This window comes from Lissotriton vulgaris, chromosome 7 (assembly GCF_964263255.1).
Source record: "Lissotriton vulgaris chromosome 7, aLisVul1.2, whole genome shotgun sequence".
Classification (NCBI taxonomy): domain Eukaryota; kingdom Metazoa; phylum Chordata; class Amphibia; order Caudata; family Salamandridae; genus Lissotriton; species Lissotriton vulgaris.
Genome location: NC_141695.1, coordinates 1150333828 through 1150353086, shown reverse-complemented (window position 1 = coordinate 1150353086; position 19259 = coordinate 1150333828). Strand labels below are relative to the sequence as shown.

The 19259-nt window shown below is 42.9% G+C and overlaps 1 protein-coding gene across 1 annotated transcript in view; it reads right to left on the bottom strand.

Annotated features, from left to right (window-relative positions):
• LOC147703053 (actin-binding LIM protein 3-like) overlaps positions 1 to 19259 on the bottom strand; it is a 181107-nt gene that overhangs the window by 55511 nt on the left and 106337 nt on the right. Inside the window, exons 3-5 of the mRNA XM_086929469.1 lie at positions 18830 to 18928; positions 11194 to 11244; positions 4910 to 5044 (exon numbers count right to left, since the gene is read on the bottom strand). Coding sequence (XP_086785595.1) covers positions 4910 to 5044; positions 11194 to 11244; positions 18830 to 18928 — 285 coding nt within the window. The remainder of the gene's footprint in view (positions 1 to 4909; positions 5045 to 11193; positions 11245 to 18829; positions 18929 to 19259) is intronic.

Here is a 19259-nt window from a genome sequence, read left to right as displayed (position 1 = left end):
AGCACAAAAAACAGGCGCCTGTGCCAGTCTGATATTAAATGGCTTTGGAAACACTGCTTACCAGGAAAATAAACAGAAGCAGAACCCTGATATCTACTACAATGGGGAAGATATGAAAAGTGAAAACAGTTGTTTTAATGTGTTGGATTGTACCTTTATTTATATAGCACTTATTACCTCTGATGAAGCGTCAAAGCACTTTTCGGTGAGTAGCACGCTACACAGGATCCCAAAAAGGATTAGTTGTGAATTAATATAGTGAAAGTTGAGATGAGTTACATTACACTCTCAGCTCAACAGGACAAACCCATTGAGAAGGCACATCAAAAGAAAACTGCCAAGTTCGGGACACTGTGGCCATTCCTGAAGACCAAATACATGCCAAGAGCATGGCATATCAATGCCACCAAGTAGATAATCACACCTACACTAAAATGCTGCTCGCAAGTATAAAGTGGCCTGTAGGCATTACCGTGCAAATCGCTCCAAAAAACAAACAAAATAAAGCCTTCAGGATTATTATTGGTTTTTCATAATTCATATGAACATCAAGGCCCATATTACAAATAGGGGGCACAGATGCACTGGGTGTAATCAGGAACAGTGTGCCCTATTACAATTAGAGCACTGCAGCCAGGGCAGCTGCAAACTCACGCCTACCTTTGGGTGAGCGCATTCAGTGAAATGCACAGCAGCTGTTTACTAGTTACTCCATGTTTGACACTGCAGACAGCATGCTGCCTGCACTTTGGGGGGGGAGGAGGGGGGGTGTTACACAGCTCTAACTAGACCCAGAGGTATCAGAGCGCTTTACATGAGCACCAGCTACATTACATATGGACACACATTCATTTTTGTTAGGAATGTGGAGATTAAGTGATTTGCCCAAAATCACAGAATGTTGAGCGTCCCTGCCGATACTCGAACTCAGTTCACCAGCTCCGAGGTCGACCGCCCTAGCCGTTTGGCCATATTCTCTCCCTTAGAGGGGAGAGAGGTCTCCTAGAAGGCAGACGCGATGAGTGACACCACCTGCCTGCAGCAACTCCAGAGGGCTGCCCTCAGGTGGCGCAAGGACAGTGAGCCACTTTTTTGAGACATACAGTTACTGTGCCTCCTAGGGGCCTATATTCCTCTGAGTTTACTCACAGAACAGAATACAGTACCGGCACTGACACAAAGTGATACCCTCATTTGCATGGGGGCCACAGCCCATGCAGATGAGGCAATACATCTGAAGATGAAGCTGGCACTATAGTGCACAAGCTCTATCAGTAATACAGAAGGGAACGCACAAGCATCTGCTGCCCCTTCGGTAATACTATAGCATCTGGTGTGCACGAAGTGGGCACACATGCCTGTTGCGTCTGTGGGGCACTATGTGCTATACGTTCTCCGATCTCCACAGTGACGACGGGGGGGTTTAAATATGGGGTGACCAATTCTGGAAGCTCAACAGCAAACTCTACAGAGTACTAGATCAGGATGAACCCACTGATCATTTGACTGGTACCCCGGCTCTTCAATGAGCTGGCCCCCAGAAAAATGTACCTGTGACAATGCCATGTGGATTAACAAATAATCAAATCTACAAATAAAAATGTATCATTTGAGCCTGAAGTAACTGTGCTCAAACCAGAAGAAACCTGAGAGTCAGACTAGACACAGGATCTTAGATCAGTCATCAAACACAGTCAAATATAAATGTTCTCCTAAAAAGCATTTTAAAATATAGTCAATATCCAGTGTGCTATGAAATGGAAGAAAGTGTTTGATCACCATCAGCTTTTGAAAGAGGCTCTTGCTTAGGGTGAAGACAATGACGGCTGGGTGAGTATGAGATGGTGCAGAGGTGGAGGGGGGTGGTCCAGAGGAGGCAAGGATTGATCCAATCGTCACACTTTACCTGGCTAAAGCTGGATGTACTAAGATACAAATGGAAAAGGGTGTACAAGGGCTTGAACACAGCCCCCTAGTAGACTGCATTGGGTGGTACTCTGTCTGAATCCCCCCGATACACGGCCAGGCAGAAGATGGCTGTATTATTATATAATGTCTGTATTATTATCTAACATCTTTTCATACAGTCGGATGCCGCAATCTGTAACAAGGCCCGACCACTTCCACATCATGTAGCTGCATTGGGCTGTTCTAGGGAGTATTTTTTCTTCATCAACTGGCCACAGCTATTTTCAGTGCTTAATTTATACCAGTATTCACTGTGTCTGAGAACTAGAAATCACTTTCGAACACAAGGACTTCGCTGTAGTGTGGTTGTATTAATCACTGCTGTTACATTAATACATGCATGCACTGTGCAGAAAGTTAAGCAAATGTTTCATAACATTATAAGCGTACTTGATATATATTCATTTTTATTAAAGTACATTGACCTTGGCATAGAATTGATCCCCCTCAAGACTCTCTTTGCTTGTACCATACCCCCAGGTCAGACAAAAAAACAGAAACACCTTTGTATTTGAAGCAGACTTTCTTGTTCTTGTGCATGTTTTTAACTGTTCAAAATTAACTGTAAAGAGCATGTTGTGTTGTTTGTAGTGTGCTTCTAGCCTACTCTGGATTTACCAGAACACTCTTCCCAGTGCACCGGACCCCAACTAGGTAGTGCAGCTGACCTACAGCAACTTCACACACCAACCAACCCCTGGCGTGCCCATTACCTGCCTGCCCATCACTAACCAAGACAACCAAATGGGAAATTCTCACCAGGGAAGACAGAGCAAAGATCATGAAGTCTATCCACTCAGGAGCCCCTACAGACCCTTGCCCTCACCACAGTTATAACTGGGAGCCGATCTAATCAGCACCATCCTCACCCACATCATCGACACCTCCATCACATCTGCCATGCTTCCTGAAGACTAAAAGCGCACAGCTTTCAACAGCCTTCTCAAGAAACCGCCAGCTGACCCAAACCAGCAGAGTAACTTCTACCTGATCTCCTTGCTCCCTTTCCCAGCTAAAGTGATAGAAAAGGCCATTAACAAGCAACTCACAAGCCACCTCGAATTACACCACCTGCTGGACAACACCCAATCAGGATTCAAACAAAACCACAGGACCAAAACAGCCTTCATCGCAGCCACTGATGACATCCAGACCATCTTGGACCGAGTGGAGACAGTGGCCCTCATCTTGCTTGATCTCTGTGGAGCAATAAATTCCATAACATACTCATCAGAAGACACCACGAGATCAAGGACCAGCACTCAAATGGATCTGCTTTTTCCTCATGAGAAGAACCCAAAAAGCCAGAAAGCCACTCTTCACATCAGAGTTCAAGAAACTGATCAGTGGAGTCCCCCAGGGATCGTCCCCAGCCCCACCCTGTTCAACATCTACATGACACCACACGGTCACACCATCTGGTCCCAAGGCATCAATATCCTCTCCTACGGTGACAACACCCATCTCATCCTCTCCCTGAAGTACAAAACTAACACCACCAGAACCAACTTCACCAACTGCATGATTATGGTAGCAGAATGGTGAGAGCAAACTGCCTGAAACTCAACTCAGATAAGAAAGAAGTACTAGTGTTCGGAAGTTAGACCTCCTCACTGGACACCACCTGGTGGCTTAATGAGCTAGCACCACCACCTATACCCACAGACCACACAAGAAACCTAGGCATCAACCTGGATGACAAGCTCAACATGACAGCATGTCAACAGAGTGCACACTGCCTGCTTCCACATCCTACGCATGTGCTGAAAAAACTTTAAATGGGTGCAACAGAACCCTGGACGAGCTGTTACTCAGGCACTCCTCATGAGCATACTTGACTCTGGCAGTGCATCCTAAGCTAGAATCAGCAAGCAACTCACACACATACTCCAGACCATGCAGAATGCAACTGCAAGACTCAACCTCGCACTCCGCACCCATATCTTGCTTCACCTTAGAGAGATCCACTGGCACTCCATTCACAAACGTAGCCAATTCAAACTCTTCATGCACAAATACAAAGCCTTGCACAACGCTGGACCAGCATAGATTAACAGCTGAATACACTTCCACCAGCCAGCCAGGCACCTACGCTCATCCTCACTCTCATTCGCACACACTCCGCGCATCCATAGAGGCAAAGTAGGAGGGCGCTTATTGTCCTACATTGCACTTATACGAACTCCCACAGCACATTAGAGATCCTCCTCAGTTCTTGAGTTCTGCAAGAAGCTGAATGAATACCTGTCTTTTTCGATTAACCATATGTGGACTACATGCTCACATGCCTGGGATCCTCCTATCCCTGTGCCCCTCTCTTTGGGCATAATGTTGTAGTGTGATTTGACTTAGCATATACCTAGTATCATGGTAGTTGGAGTATTTCAATTCAGAGCAAATGATTCTCTTAAGACAAAGGATATGTGCTTTAACATATTTTAACATGGGCCTTTTTATACAAAAGTATCTGATTCCTCTTGTTTCAATAATAAGGACCGATTGCAGTCCTTATTAAGATAATTTGAAGCATAATTTGTGTGATGTGCAGTGTATGCTAATGGTCACCGATCAGAGGTGAAGGGACAGACTGAGCAGTGGTCATCATTCCTCATTGCTCAAAAGCCTCTCCCCTCATTTTGATTACTATGGGATTTACTCACGTATCACCTCTTTCTATCACCGAGACGCACAATGTTGAATTGAGTAAATTTGCTTTCTGCCCCTCACCAAGTGCTGCTGGGCGGTGGGGCAGGGGAGGACAGGGTGGGGGGTAGTAAACTCCAGAATGCGGCCCAACGGAGTTGTGTATATAAATAAATAAATAAAAGAATTATATTGTGTGCGCTGCAACACCAAATCGGCGTTGCAGCGACCCAAGGAGCCGCTACTGCCCTCACCTGGCTGTGGTACCGGCTAGTAGTTACTATCTTGCTTTGCTTACCCTTCGGTGAGCTCCGACAAGTCCAGTAGTCCGACTCTGAGTGGTAGTAGGAGTCTGGCGAGTATGCTGGGAGGTATCGGGAGGCCTGGGCGATGTCTTCACTCGTTTTGCTTTTTGTTGCTTCAAAAGGATCATCTGCAAATATGAAACAAAATGGCATTTCCGGGTCAGAGGTTATGCTGATACGGCAAGGCAGGAAGGGATTGGTGTCCTTGGCCCTCCTTACAGCGAGGCATACTGCTCCCTTCACTTGAAAAGTGGAGTGGAGAGTGCATGGTAGAGAGGGGGCGGAGTCAATTTTGCGAAAACTTCAAGAAGTTTGCTAAGAAAAAACTTCAGCTTTGTACACACCCGTTTAGAGCCAAGCTTTGGATAGCTAGATCCTCCCACAAAGTGAGTGCTGTATTCCATGTTTACTTGCCACGCATAAGGATGCCAAATATATAATAGCAGCACAAATTCTGTCAGGATAGAATCAACTGATCATATCTCAGGCTTTTTAAAATGTTCTGCTGATCAGACCCAAAGAAATGGCAATGCAGTTTTAGCAATTTTTAAATTTGGCAATTTTATCTCCATGACACTCACAAAGGCCAATGAGAACGTGCCAAACCCATCCCTGCCCTCATGCTGTTGTTACTCTCTCAGAGTGCCTGGCACTCCCATCCCTCAGGAGACCAGTTGGCACGGAAATCCTTTTACTTACAGAAGAATCACAGATCCAGCCAGTAAGGAGGCAGCGTAGCACAGAGAGAGGAGAAAAGGAGTGATGAGCAAGTGAACAGAAAAGCAGACATCCTGAAACAATCTTAAAATGTAAAGTGCATACATGCCCACCTCCTAGTGCATGAACTGTGCCCAACACGACCAACTGCGCCATTAACGTAATGGTTCGACGATAGACTGAACATATGGGGCTGACAACGCACATCTGTCCAGGGACTGACCCCTTCCTCTGACCTGGGCGTATCAGGGTCTGACCTCTGCTCCCCACCTGGCCACTGATGGTGTACCCGGTCTACCTCCCATTACCGCGGCAGCTCCCCCACTAAGGCAGAGGAGCATCGTCCCACTGCAAAAAAGGACAAATAAAATGATAATTATTGTTATTATCATTTTATTTTTTGGGCTAGGGAGGGTTTGGGCAATTTAGAGCAGGGAGTAGTGGTGGGTACACTCTCAGTGCGCATGACAGTTTGGTCGGCCATCTTGGGCTAGCCAAACAGTCATGCGCACTTAGCCTGTTCTCCATCCGACTGTATTGCACAGCTTGGGTGGAGAACATGCAAAGGCTCCCACTCCCTGTCTGAACACTGAACCACAACGCTCAGACCAATCATAATGCTGCTGTCATGCTGGTGACAGCAGCATCTTGATTGGCTTAAGGGAGCCTCTGTGCTTGCTGCTTCCGGGACTCATCAGGAAGAGAATCAGAGGAGAGACAACGGAGGCGAGACGGTGCCCGTGTAGAGGTGAGTGTAATATTTTTTTCACTCCGATCCATGCCAGCCGCCACTGCCCGTGACCCTCATCTGAATTTATCAGAGTAAAATGTGGGACTGTCCATGATCAATCCCCATAGCTCTGTCAAAGAACCCTGGTCATAGCTTACAGAATTTCAAGATGTCCTCCATTCATGGCACACACCTCTCAGCTCTCTCAAGGCACCTTGTCGGACCACATCCCACACACAGTGCCTCACTATCCTGGCACTGACACATAGCCTCCCACTCTCTCAGGTGATTATAGGTAACTTTATTCACAGTGAGTTCTGCGGAAGAAAATTCACTCGCCACACAACTCCACCTGTGGCCATAAAGCTCGCCCTCCCATACATCAAGTACTACGGTTACCCCATGCGCCTGTGATGCGTGCCTCTTTCCTGACCCCTAAGAGTACCGACAATGATACCCCGGAAAGGCTCTGCCTGCGTTCCTCAAGCTAATATATTTTCAGCAGTTAATGTACTGTAACCTTCCACCTATTCAACAACTTTAAACAAAATCAGTCACATGCTGGAACAGCAACGTGATCTCCAAAATGCGCTGCAAAGATTCCGTAGCCATAACCGTCAGACAGAACACAATGGGATCCCTCCGCAGCCCCAACAATGCACCTTCCTTTACCAGAAAACTTGAATGAATACTGCCAGACAGAACCCCCCCCCCCATCCTAATCAAATTCTATACGTGATGCAACCAGAGGTCGAAGTGCATTAAAAAAAGTAAGGGAACTGTGATGCTGTGCACAATATGTGCGGGGTCAAAGGCGTGGCTAAATAAACACAACTTTTTCTGTTCTTTCACCTTCAGGTATGTACATATTAAATAACAGTTTAACCCCTTCCATGCTGATGACGGCCCCCGTCCGTCATGCATCACGGTGGGTGTGTGCTGATGACGGCTGGGGGCCGTCATGAACCCGCCCACTCAATAAAAGTGCCGCACAGGCGCAGAATCGCGGCCGCGCCCAAGGGGTTAAATGTAAAATACATGCAGGTTAATCTGTGGGAAATACACTATCATACTTAATGAAACCTCTATTAGTTAATGCACTGCAGAGGTCTGTGTCTGTAACCAGAGAGCCATAGAACTGGATCCTGGTTGGAGTAGTGGAGAATAGTTAGGAGCCCTGACACAGACCCCTGCAACCCCTGCGGGGCAGGGGCATGTTTTATAACCCTTTAAAAAGCACACAGTTCACAGCTCAGCTGGTAACTGCTTTCCAGTACCACTCAAAAAGAATAAATCTGTCTCCTCAGGAAGCGTTGAGTGATTCCATTAATTAAAGCCTATACCGGCTTAGGAGCACCGTTTACACTTGCAGATGGACCCGTTGTGCACATTTGCATTTCTTTCAGGCAAGCAGGCACCCTGGCAAGAAGGACTGCTAACCTGTCTGTTTGCCTTCGGTTTCACAGCACAGGAGACTCCCTGCCTTGCACTTCAGTTGAAGCATTTCAGCTCAGAATTAACTGTCCCGGGACGGTTATCTTTTAACAGAAAGTAGCGCAACTCTTTTCCTTATATTAAAAAAGTATGGGCACGTTTGCCCTTCCGATACCGCCCACTTCGACCACTGGATGTAACTGACTAATGCACCTTAACTGAACCAACCATAACATTCGTAGTGTGAGCCCCCAGCAAAACAACTCTTCCAATGCAGGATTTGTGCAAGATAGGCTAGGACTTTTTTTCAAGGGCTAGAAAGACTCACACGAGTGCCCTTTTAAGCATAACAACCTCCTCAACATTGACTGGACCCAATTTATCAACTCCCTTAAAAGAGCAAGTGATTCAGTGAGATTATGTCACAATACGTCTCAAAACCCAAGCTGGCATCGTCATATAAAGAACATTCTGCGACACCTAATGATGGCGATTGTTATAGATGAAGGACTGGTTAAAGAGAACTTTTTTTTAGGTCTAATATGACAGCACAGACAGTACAGCTGTTGTCAGACCTTATGTGATCCACAGATAAAGATTTTGATAAGCACAACTAGGAGAGGGGGGGGATTTTGGCTCCTCCTATATGATGAAATTCTGGACTACAGCAGAAGTTGTGGGCTGGCACTAAAAAGAGTATTTGTCTTGCACTTTTTGCCTTTTGGGAACACTTACTCTCCATACAGTAGGCCCGAGTTGGTTATGATGACAAGTCAATATCCAAGGCTATAGACCTAATCGATTTATTATGGAAAGTTATGAAAAAGGCAGTAGGCCTGATGTATGTATTGTGAAAAGCTTATAGGCCTTAAAAGGTGGATTGTTATTAGACATTGTGAAAGTATATAGACTGATATTATGTTAAGTTGAATCGCACACATTATTGTAGCAGGAAAAGATTTTAATGTTGGTTCCCCTCTCTGACAAACCATGGAGTAGAAGACTTGCACAGTGATAAGTCTTGTTAGGAACTCTTGGCAGAGAAAGTATATTGCTTTGCCATCTGGAATTGTATACATATTTGCAAGATTATGCCTATATGAATGATGGTTATCAGCATATGTACAATTCCATAGGCAGTGTTGATTATGGTGACAAACCAATAGTAAAGGCTGTAATGCCTTATTGGTTTGTTTGGAAAAAGATTCCATAGGTTTGATCTATTTTATATATTAAATGACAAAACCAGTAGGTCCGAATAATATATTAAGACAAGCATGTATTAAAGGCAATATGCTTTGATTGTAGATTTTTCCTACACTATGCTAAAGCTTGCAGGCAGTTATGCTGATATTATGTTATGTTATGTTATGTAAATTTATTTATAGAGCGCGTCTGTTACCCGTGGGTGTCCTTGCGCTATCTGCTATCCTGAGGGAAGGAGAAAAGAGTTGCACGGAAAAGAGGTGATTCTAGAACAACCAAGTTTTAAGCATTTTTCTGAATGGTAGCAAATCCGTGCAACTCCTCAGATAAAGGGGAAGCTGATTTCACAGTTTTGCTGCGCCCACCACAAAGCTTTTCCCGCCCCAGCGGGCTTTTTTCACTGGTGGTACTCTCACCAGTTTTTGAGCTGATGAGCGTAAAGGCCTAGTTGGTAAATACCATTGAAGTTGGTCCTGTAGATAGCGTGGTCCCTCGTTCTGAAGTAACTTAAAAACGAGGCACATGAATTTGAAGTGTACTCGTTGTCTCACTGGCAACCAGTGAAGTCTACGGATTTCACTAGAAATAGGGGAGAATTTAGGTATGCCTGGAATCAGCCTAGCAGCTGCGTTCTGCAGCATCTGTAGCCTATGCAACAGCCTCTCTTGGATGTTTAAGTAGAGGCTGTTGCAATAGTCCAGTCTTGACATAACCAGTGCCGTAATCACCGTCTGTCGACTCCCCTTAGGCAGAAAAGGAAGGATTTTCTTGGTAGTTGATGCATGGAATCTCACAGTTCACTATATTCGGAAAGAGTTTTAGCATTCATTACCCAATGGAAGAAATCATGAGGATATAAGATGCGCACTACAGTAATCTTCAATATGGCCTCTTAGGATGGATTTGTTATTATTCTGGCAACTGTACCTTTGTACATCATTGTCATTTTATTTTGCATACTTCATAGCGGCCTTGTGGGAAATCTTATTACAGTAAACCCAAGTCGGTTATCGTGACAAGCCAGTGATAAATGCTATTGACTTGATTGTTTCATTGAGAAAATATATATCAGATACAATATGTCTGATCTATTTATTATGAAAAGTTATGATAGAGGCAGTAGGCCTGATGTAATAATTACCTCATATGTTTAAGTCAGTGGGCCTTTAATGGTGGATTATTATGCGCCATGTTAAAGCTTGCAGACATGTATTTTGTTAAATGGAATCTCATCACCTTAGTAGGTAAGAGTTTCTTTTACTGAGTAAGGTAAGATGCTGAATGCAAGAGTGAGACAGTCAGTGGGTGGATGAATAGATGTATGAGTGGAGGGCATGGATGTGTGCCAGAGTGCAGGTAAGATGATATATTGAGTACCTAAACCCCTTCCATGAGTGAAAAGGCACTTTCAATTATAGGCCAGACCTAATGATGTTGTCAATGCATATCTCTGCAGTGGATGACCTTTTGAATATATCTAACAGGGCCTTACGTTTGCAAGTCTGGTGTCGTAAACCCCCTTGAGCAAATCCCCATTTCTACACACAAAGTGCCTTCGAGCTCAAGGACATCTTAAGGATTTGGGGGCCTGGGCCAAACGCATTTAGGGGTCCCCTGTTCAGAACAGCTTTGAATTAATGCTCCGATTTCAGCTCTTTCATGCCCTTTTTGGTCAGTTCACTGACCGTGCACAGGCACACTGGTCCAAATTCATAAATGTGTTCACATCTAATCTTCATAGAAAGTAAGGTGTATTTTCAATATTATAACACAGCAGTACCTCATTAATGGTACTGCAAAAATCTGAATGACAACCTTCCATTTCTCATATGCGAGGTCCTGTTTTGATCTCAAATAATTTTTTTTTATAGATGTTGCATGAAGCATAGATACAATATTTCTATACAAAATGTCTGTAATATGTCAGAGACTCTTATGCATCACCCACATACAAAATAAATGAAAGAAAAATGTTATTTAAAACAATCTGTTTAATAATTATTCAAGGTCATCAGAGCCAGACTGTGCAGAACAGAGCTGGCTCTATCAGGGGCTAGGGCCAAGGGCCAGAGCCCACTTTTCCCATGCCTTAAAATGTCTCTGTTTGAGCGGCGACATGCGCATGCGCTTTCTGCTCTTCTCCTAGACATGGTTGCCAGTGAACCCCTTCGTCCCATTAGTTGTCAGTACCGTGCCGCTTATAGATGGGTGGCTTCCTGTAGATATTACTCTCTCCTACCGCTGAAAAGAGAAAGAAAAAGAAAGGAGTGGGGGCAGGGAGTAGACAGAAAGGTTAGTACAGAAGTCACAGGGCATATCCTGCCTGCATGCCACCAGATCCTTACTCTTAACTTTAAACCCAAAGTAGTGTAGACAGCACGCCAAATGGACCCCTGCTCTGATATATTTAGGTAGACTCTCCTGTACTCATGCACATATATAATCTGCTTAGTAGGCGACTTGGGAATTCTGTATAGTTCAGTACTTTCACCTGTACATAGAGCCTTGAGCAAAACGGTTCCACACACATCCTTCTGATATACGTATAATTTTTGGTTATTAGACAGTCAAAATTGTGTCTCATGACATTGAGGTTTGAAGGATAAAAGGCTTACATAACTGTTTGCATTGCAATCTATGACCACCTATCATGCAAACTTCACAACACAGCATAGTAACAAAGAAAGACAGAAAGACAAACAAAGCCAGGACAGAGGAGCATGAACACAAAGGCAGTCTGGTCTTCAGAGTTCACAGTCATAGACGAGCGAAGCCTGAGAGTCAGATGCAGGTATGTATGTGTCATGAGGTGTCATGTGAGGTATCCTGTAGGAGGTGGGTAAGTGTGGGGTAGTGAGACGGCAAAGAGTGGATTGTGAGGGAAAGGACTTCACTTTATATTTAGGGATTATCAGCTCACTGGAAATCTTTTTCACCAAGGAACAGGCATTCCTAATGTATACCAAGTAAAATATATGGTGGGATCAGAAGATTGTTCATTAGGTAAAAAAGGTAGACTACTGTACTGGGACAACCAAAGGCAAGAATAAGTGGGCAAATTGCAAAATCAAAAAATTCAGGTAGTATATATCCGAGAGTGTGGAGATAAGGACTGTGCAATTGTGCCACTTGGAAGCCAATTAAACTAGAATTTTTTTTAAAAACTGACCTGAAAGCAGTGGAGTTGGAGCTTGTTGGGTGGGTGCCTCAGGATTGGGTGTCCAAGAGGAGGAACACCAACGGGAGACATATATATCTATCTATATCTATATCTATCTATCTATCTATCTATCTATCTATCTATCTATCTATCTATCTATCTATCTATCTATCTATCTATATATACATATATATATATACACACACACACATATATATATATATATATATATATATATATATATATATATATATATATATATATATATATATATATATATATATATATATATATATATATATATATATATATATATATATATATATATTTATGTATGTATATAAATATATATGTCCTGAAGATAGATAGATAGATAGATAGATAGATAGATAGATAGATAGATGGATGGATAGATAGATAGATAGATAGATAGATAGATAGATAGATAGATAGATAGATAGATAGATAGATAGATAGATAGATAGATAGATATTTACCCAGTTGCGGTCACCACCGGGTAGTTATATTTAGGTCAGCTGTTCCATAGGAAAAGCGTTTCTTTGTGTTGCTAAGTACTTTGGCTTGTTAGACGAATCTCCATGAAACTTTCAAAAACACTGCTCTGTTTAGACTACTTTGTGCATGGAATGTTTCCAGGTGATCCATCAAGCGAATCCAAAAAAGGGGGGTGGGGGTCCCAAAACACAAAATCCCCATTCATATTCTATAGATTTATTTAAGAAGGGCTACAGCAAAAACTGCAGTATTTGAATTACACCAAATGTAGCAGGAAGCTAGATCTTAGTCGACAGATTGTTCTTTTTGGGATTCGGTCTAAATCCTTCAGTAGCTTTTTAAGAAATTAAGGGTCAATATTATTTGTATGTCTGGATGGTTGGGTTCGCGAGAGGCTCGAGAGACTCTCGCTTGAGCCCCAGTTAGAAAACAGAGGATTCTGATTGGCTCAGGGAGCTTTATTTCCCTTGGTCCAATTCACTTCCGCTGGATTCAAACTTCAGCGGTACAAATCCTCTGATTGGCTGCCAGCAACATGAGAAAAACGTTGCTGCCAGCCATTACAGGACATGGAAGACTTAGTCTCCAACCTGAAGTAAGTAAAAAAGAATAATAGGGGGACCCAGCAGTAACCCCCTCCTGGGGCCCAAATTAAAAGAAAATTAGCAGTCTTTTGCTGCGATCCCATATAGCCCCTGCGGTATAAAAAAAAAGAAAATGACAGTCGCAGCGGCATTCCTCAATTTTAAACACCAGGGAGGCCACCCCTTGGCTGGATTATATAAGGGGTGGATGACACGAGGACACCCTCCCGAGCCAGTATAGTCCCTGTGGAGCCCAGTCCTGGAGCCAAAATTCCAAAAAAGGAGTGGTGGCTCACTCCCCTTTTTTGTAAGTTTTCGCTTGTGGGGTGGGCTCTTCAGGGCCTATAATGGCTCGAGAGGGGGACCTATGGCCCCTCTCATCTTTTAAAAAAAGCCCCTTGGGCAGGTGATCCTCAGGGCATAACATGCAGCTCCCCTCCTCTTTAAAATATATATGGCCTGGGGGGGTGGGGGGGGGGGGGGGGGAGGTTCCCAGGGCCATATTATGCTCGGGGGGAGGCCACGAGTCCCCTCTTCCCTTTAAAATAAAACAGTGGCCCTGAGGTATGAGGTTCCCAGGCTCTAAAGAGGCTTAGGAGGGGGGGCCACATGGCCTCCCTCCCTTTAAAATATATATGGCCCTTGGAAATGGGGCCCTCAGGTCCATAATAGGCTCAGGGAGGGGGTCTGTAGGCTCCTCCCCTTTTAACATGTTTAACAGTAGAAGGCATCCGCCGAAACGCGTTGACCGTCCTTACACAGTTGCACTAATGGTGTTGTTACAATAAAGTACCTCTAAAAAAGAAGAAATCCTCGTGGACTCTGTCTGTGCTGTGGAGAATCTGGTTCGCCGATGAGAGCCTTGCAGCGTTCTTTTGTTGAAAAAAAAATATATATATAGAGCCCTGGGGTCCTCAGGGCCATAAAATGCTCAAGGACGGGGGATGCGCTGTCCCCCTCTCAGCTTAAAAATACACCTTGGGGAATGGTGTCCCCAGGGCCTAATAAGGCTCTGGGGATTGGGTCTCCAAGGCCTAGTGAGGCTCGTGGAGGGAGGGGCAACATGGCCCCTCCCCCTTTTTATTGGTATTGGCCCACGGGATGGTATCCAGAGGGCCTGATATGGCTCGGAGAGGGGGGCCGCATGGCCTTTCTCCCCTTTTTGTTGTATTTGGCCCCTGGGGCTTATTTTGCACACAGCATAGGCCATGAGCAGCATGGACATGGCTGCCTTCTGAGGATTTGGCCAACCCCATCCTTGCGCAGCAGGGAGGTGGTTTTCATATGGTAATAAAATATTACTTTACGTTAAAAAAATAGAAATTCACTGAAAAAAACAACGGTTGTAGTTATAGTTAGGTGTGAGAAAAAGAGCTGCTTTTGTTTTTAAAAACCCTTAGAAATTCACTGAAAAACTAAAGTTCAAGTTGGGTTATAGTCAGGTGAATATATCAGTGACAACATTAACATTTTGAACAAAAAAACACAGAAATTCACCAGTTATAGTTAGTAGAGCTAACTATAATATGCCCCCCTTCCATGCACAGCTTATGACCTCACATGTTACATCGCTCATGGCATAGTCTATGACATCATTTATGACTTTACTGATGACATCTCAAACAACATAAATGATGACATCACTTATGATATCATTCAAGCTTTTTTGCACACATTCCTTTATAAGCTAGTATGGCATAAGAGGCCTGAAATAATATGAATCATCATTAATGCCATCACAGATACAACTCCCTTAGGTGCAGTAAGCATGTGTTATGTGCACTATTGACCCAATACCATACACTTCACAGGTAGCCGTGTTCACATTAACAATCAACCATAGATATATGGGAAAGCCAACATTGCACACAGTGTTCAATATGCATACAACTGTTCAGAGAAAGCCAAGTTCCCCAAGATGCTCAACATCAGTTCCAAAATGAATGCCTTACTATGGACAGTTTTTATCTGTATCAAACCTGTGACAGTCACCTCACCTACATTGAGAAATAAAGTTGATAAGAGTAGAAAAGTAGTTATTGTAAACAGTGTTCACTCTATGGAGGGAGCTTCCTCTACAACACACTATTTGCAGATAGTGAAACTATCAATAGAAATACACCACAGAGTATTAAAAAGTGTCTACTAAGAACAGTGTACACTCTACGTAACACTTGTGAAAAAGAGACTATTTGCTTAATATAACCAAAGTCTGAAGGTGCTTAAGATCATTCTACCTGTGGTGAAAACTTTACAGATAGCCCATTTTCTGATGCACAGGAATCACATGCACATAGATTAGTACCTGGTGGACACAGTCTTCTATGTTATGTAGATATTGTTATGTTGAGATTATATTGTAGAAAAACTGAAGGCTGCTTACAATACTTAGCATCTACTACATTGCATCTTTGCCCTGTTAGAAACTTTTTCTGCAGAACGAAAACACTTGTGTGGAACATGCAGAACATAGGTTGTTAACTGTCACTCGCACACAGGTTCACTCTTCAATGCAAAGGTTTATAACGTGTTCAGTACCTCTACACATCTATGATGAATTAAGAGCACATGCGTTTGCTGTACAAAGTTAGGTTACGAAGTACTATGGTATTTACCTGACACTTTGAAAACTATAAAAACAAACCAACACACTCATTGGATGAGGCTAGAAGTGAAGTCATCGGTGATGTCATTTGAGATGTCATCAGTGATGTCATAAATAATGTCAGAGAACATGTCGTGAATGATGTAATATGTGAGGTCATAAGCAGTGCATGGTGGAGAGAAAGTTATAGTCAGCTCTGCTAATTATAACTGGTGGATTTCTGTGTATTGTTTTTAGCTCAAAATGCTAATGTTGTATCTGACATATTCACTTAACTATAAGTTACTTTGGTTTTTTCAGCAGTGACTTTCTAATGTTTTTTTAACAAAAAACGATCGTTTTGAATTACACCTAACTATGTTACTTTAACCTTTGTTATATATGCATATACTTACACACACACACACACACATATATATATATATACACACACACATACATACTATGCAGTATGGGACTGAAAAGGGTGTGTGTGTATATATATATATATATATATATATATATATATATATATATATATATATATATATATATATATATATATATATATATACATACACACACACACATACACACACACACACAACAGATGTCAGCTTGGATGTATCATGATATTGCAGTCAGTTGAAAAGTTCCTAAGATTTGTCTGTGGTTATTAATTTGTGACGGATGAATAATTACTGGATCTATATGGGGTATCGGTGACTTGTCCTAACCTGTAAACCTATAGTCTGTTATATATTTTGTGATATATATGCATGCACATATTTATGTTTCTGTGTGTATATTAATCCCAATGTGTAGGAAAAGGATGTAAACAAAGGATTTCCACATCAAATTTTCATATGCAAAAGGCTTTCTTCCTTCCTCGCCCTTTCTAATATATGGGACCATTTTTTGAAAGTTTTCCTTTAAAAAAAACGAAAAATTCCTACACTTATAATGATTTGGAAATGCAATGTTTTCATTGAGTTACTAAAGCCCATTTGCTTAGTGGCAGGGTTTGCTGTGGGGCAAAAAACTACATAATGTTTTTAATTTATATTTTTATGTAAAAAAGAGCTCTTTGTTGTAAACTATGTACTTGCATTTCTCTATGGTCTTTATTGTACTCTATGCTCTCTTTGCCCAGTTCTAGAATTGTTATGTGATTGTGGACTCCAGGTTCTGCTACTTGTGAGGTAAAAGTGATTAGAAATGTAATTTGCATTAATGATTTCATGTGAGGGGCGAGCCAAATTTTAAATTCAAATACCACAAGTTTAAAATATTCCAGATAAAACCATCTTGGTCAGAGCACCCAGGTATTTGGGGGCCAGGTCTATATCATAGAAGGTTTTTTTTTCAACGCAGTCTGCGGAAGAATCTACAACCAGATAGGGGAGGGGGATACACTCAGCTGGTGGCATAAGAGATCACTGACTCCATCCCAGCCTCGCCTTCAAGCATGAGGCCAACCATGTTAGGAAATATCCATAATGTCAGTGATGCCAGAATACACCAGCTGCAGGAGATCAGCTGGCGATGACCTGATGCTACTGGTACCATAGAGTTTCATCCCACCTTCTCTGTAATGTAGCGAAGAAACAGGACTAAAATGAAGGTTCGTAACATTGAGATCTGCTTTTTGCACTGAGCTCTGATTATTGTTACAAATGGGTGAAATTGCAAATGCTTTCCTGTGTAAAATATGCATAATTTCTGTGAAAATGTTATTGCACAAAATTAAATTTGCCAGTTTTTGTGAAAATTGTACACAAGAGCACATCGTCTGTAGGTCTGGGTGGTAAACTCTTCTCCGTTTGAGTAGCGGAGCAGAGTTTTTACCTCACTCAGATTTGCCAATGTCCAGCGATGAAAATCCACCTCCCTGGGGGATTTTTCAATGTGGGCAATTGGATTTCTCAATGCGGGCGGTCGTGGACGGTGGCGACTACTTGCATTGAGAAAACGTCCGTTTGCGTTGAGAAAGCTGTCACTCAAATAGAAAATCTACTTGAGTAGCAGATAAGAGGCGCCACCCTCTTGCGCTGTGCATGGTGCCGTTCATGCTGATTTCCCAGCGCGGGACAAATACCCAACGCTGGAAATCCCCTTTATTCATGTTTACAACTTACTGGGATAGTGGATCCTACACAGGACCACTTAGAATGCCTACACGCAGCAACCAAATATTGTTATTTACTTAATAGATTAAGGATTTTGAGTGCTTAATAGCGCTATTTTTTAAATATGGGATGGCCTTCGGAATGCCAGACCTCACTCTTGCTTTCTGAGTGAAATCTTGATCTATTTAAGGAAAAAGAAAAAGTAAAAATCTAAGCTTTAATAAGGCTCAGCTTCTGAACCTGTACAATGGTCTCCTAATCACGTTGCCAAAAAATCAAGGCCATGCAACCACACAGGATAATGCACTGTGTCTGAAACCAGGCTGTGAGATGAAGTTGCTAGTAAGTGAGCACTAGTCCTTCAGACAATGACTATCAATCTTCCACCCTACCCAAGAATTACAACTGCTAGGATTGCATTGGATGGGTGGTGTGTCACAATATCAAAGTCACTAATGTCGACCTGCACATAAACTGACTCCACACTATCGACTACCATTAGATCATAAATGCAAGGGTACATAGGGAAGTACTGATTTACTATTGTAACTCCACGTGTGCTTAACTCAATTATATGTTGGTATTGGATTGTGCAGCATCACTAGTAATGCAGGTGATATAAAACGTTGATATTGCGACACTCCACCATTGGATGTAAAGTGGTACCTAGCTGGACTGTGCATGTGCAGTGGGGGTCGGGGAATGTGAAAAGAGCGTGTGGTGTTGGCTTGACTAAATGTTATGGGGGCAACAAACAAACAGGAGGGGATTGCTTGGCACAGGCCACAAAGTACGCATGCAAACAGAATTGGCCACAACACTACGTGCTACTCTGAAAGTCTCTGGGGCCTACCTGGAATGTGGAAATGCCTTGGAGGCTGGTAAATGGTTGGCGTCGAGGACCTGACATCTAACTGGCTATAGTATGGGGAGCTCCGCCCACTCTCAGTGCCTTGAACAGTGCAAAGTAAAGAAAGCAAGAAGCAAGAGTGACCAAGAAAGAACAAAGGCAGGACAACATTGGTCAGTATAAGGAACAGTGGTTAGAAGCAGAGGCAGTAGGGTGAAGGAGGCAATGCCTGTGTGTCCGTGCTTTAGACATAGAGTCACGCCACTGAGCTACACAAGTCAGTGATTACTCGTGAGATTTCCATGCTGGGAAGGGGGTTGAGATTAATTCACACATTGTCTAAGCCATGAGGGCCACTTTATCCAAGTAATACTTTAGTGAGTTGGCAGTCATTAAACAACATTTGTAGCCCATGTGTTGTGTCACTGGTCTA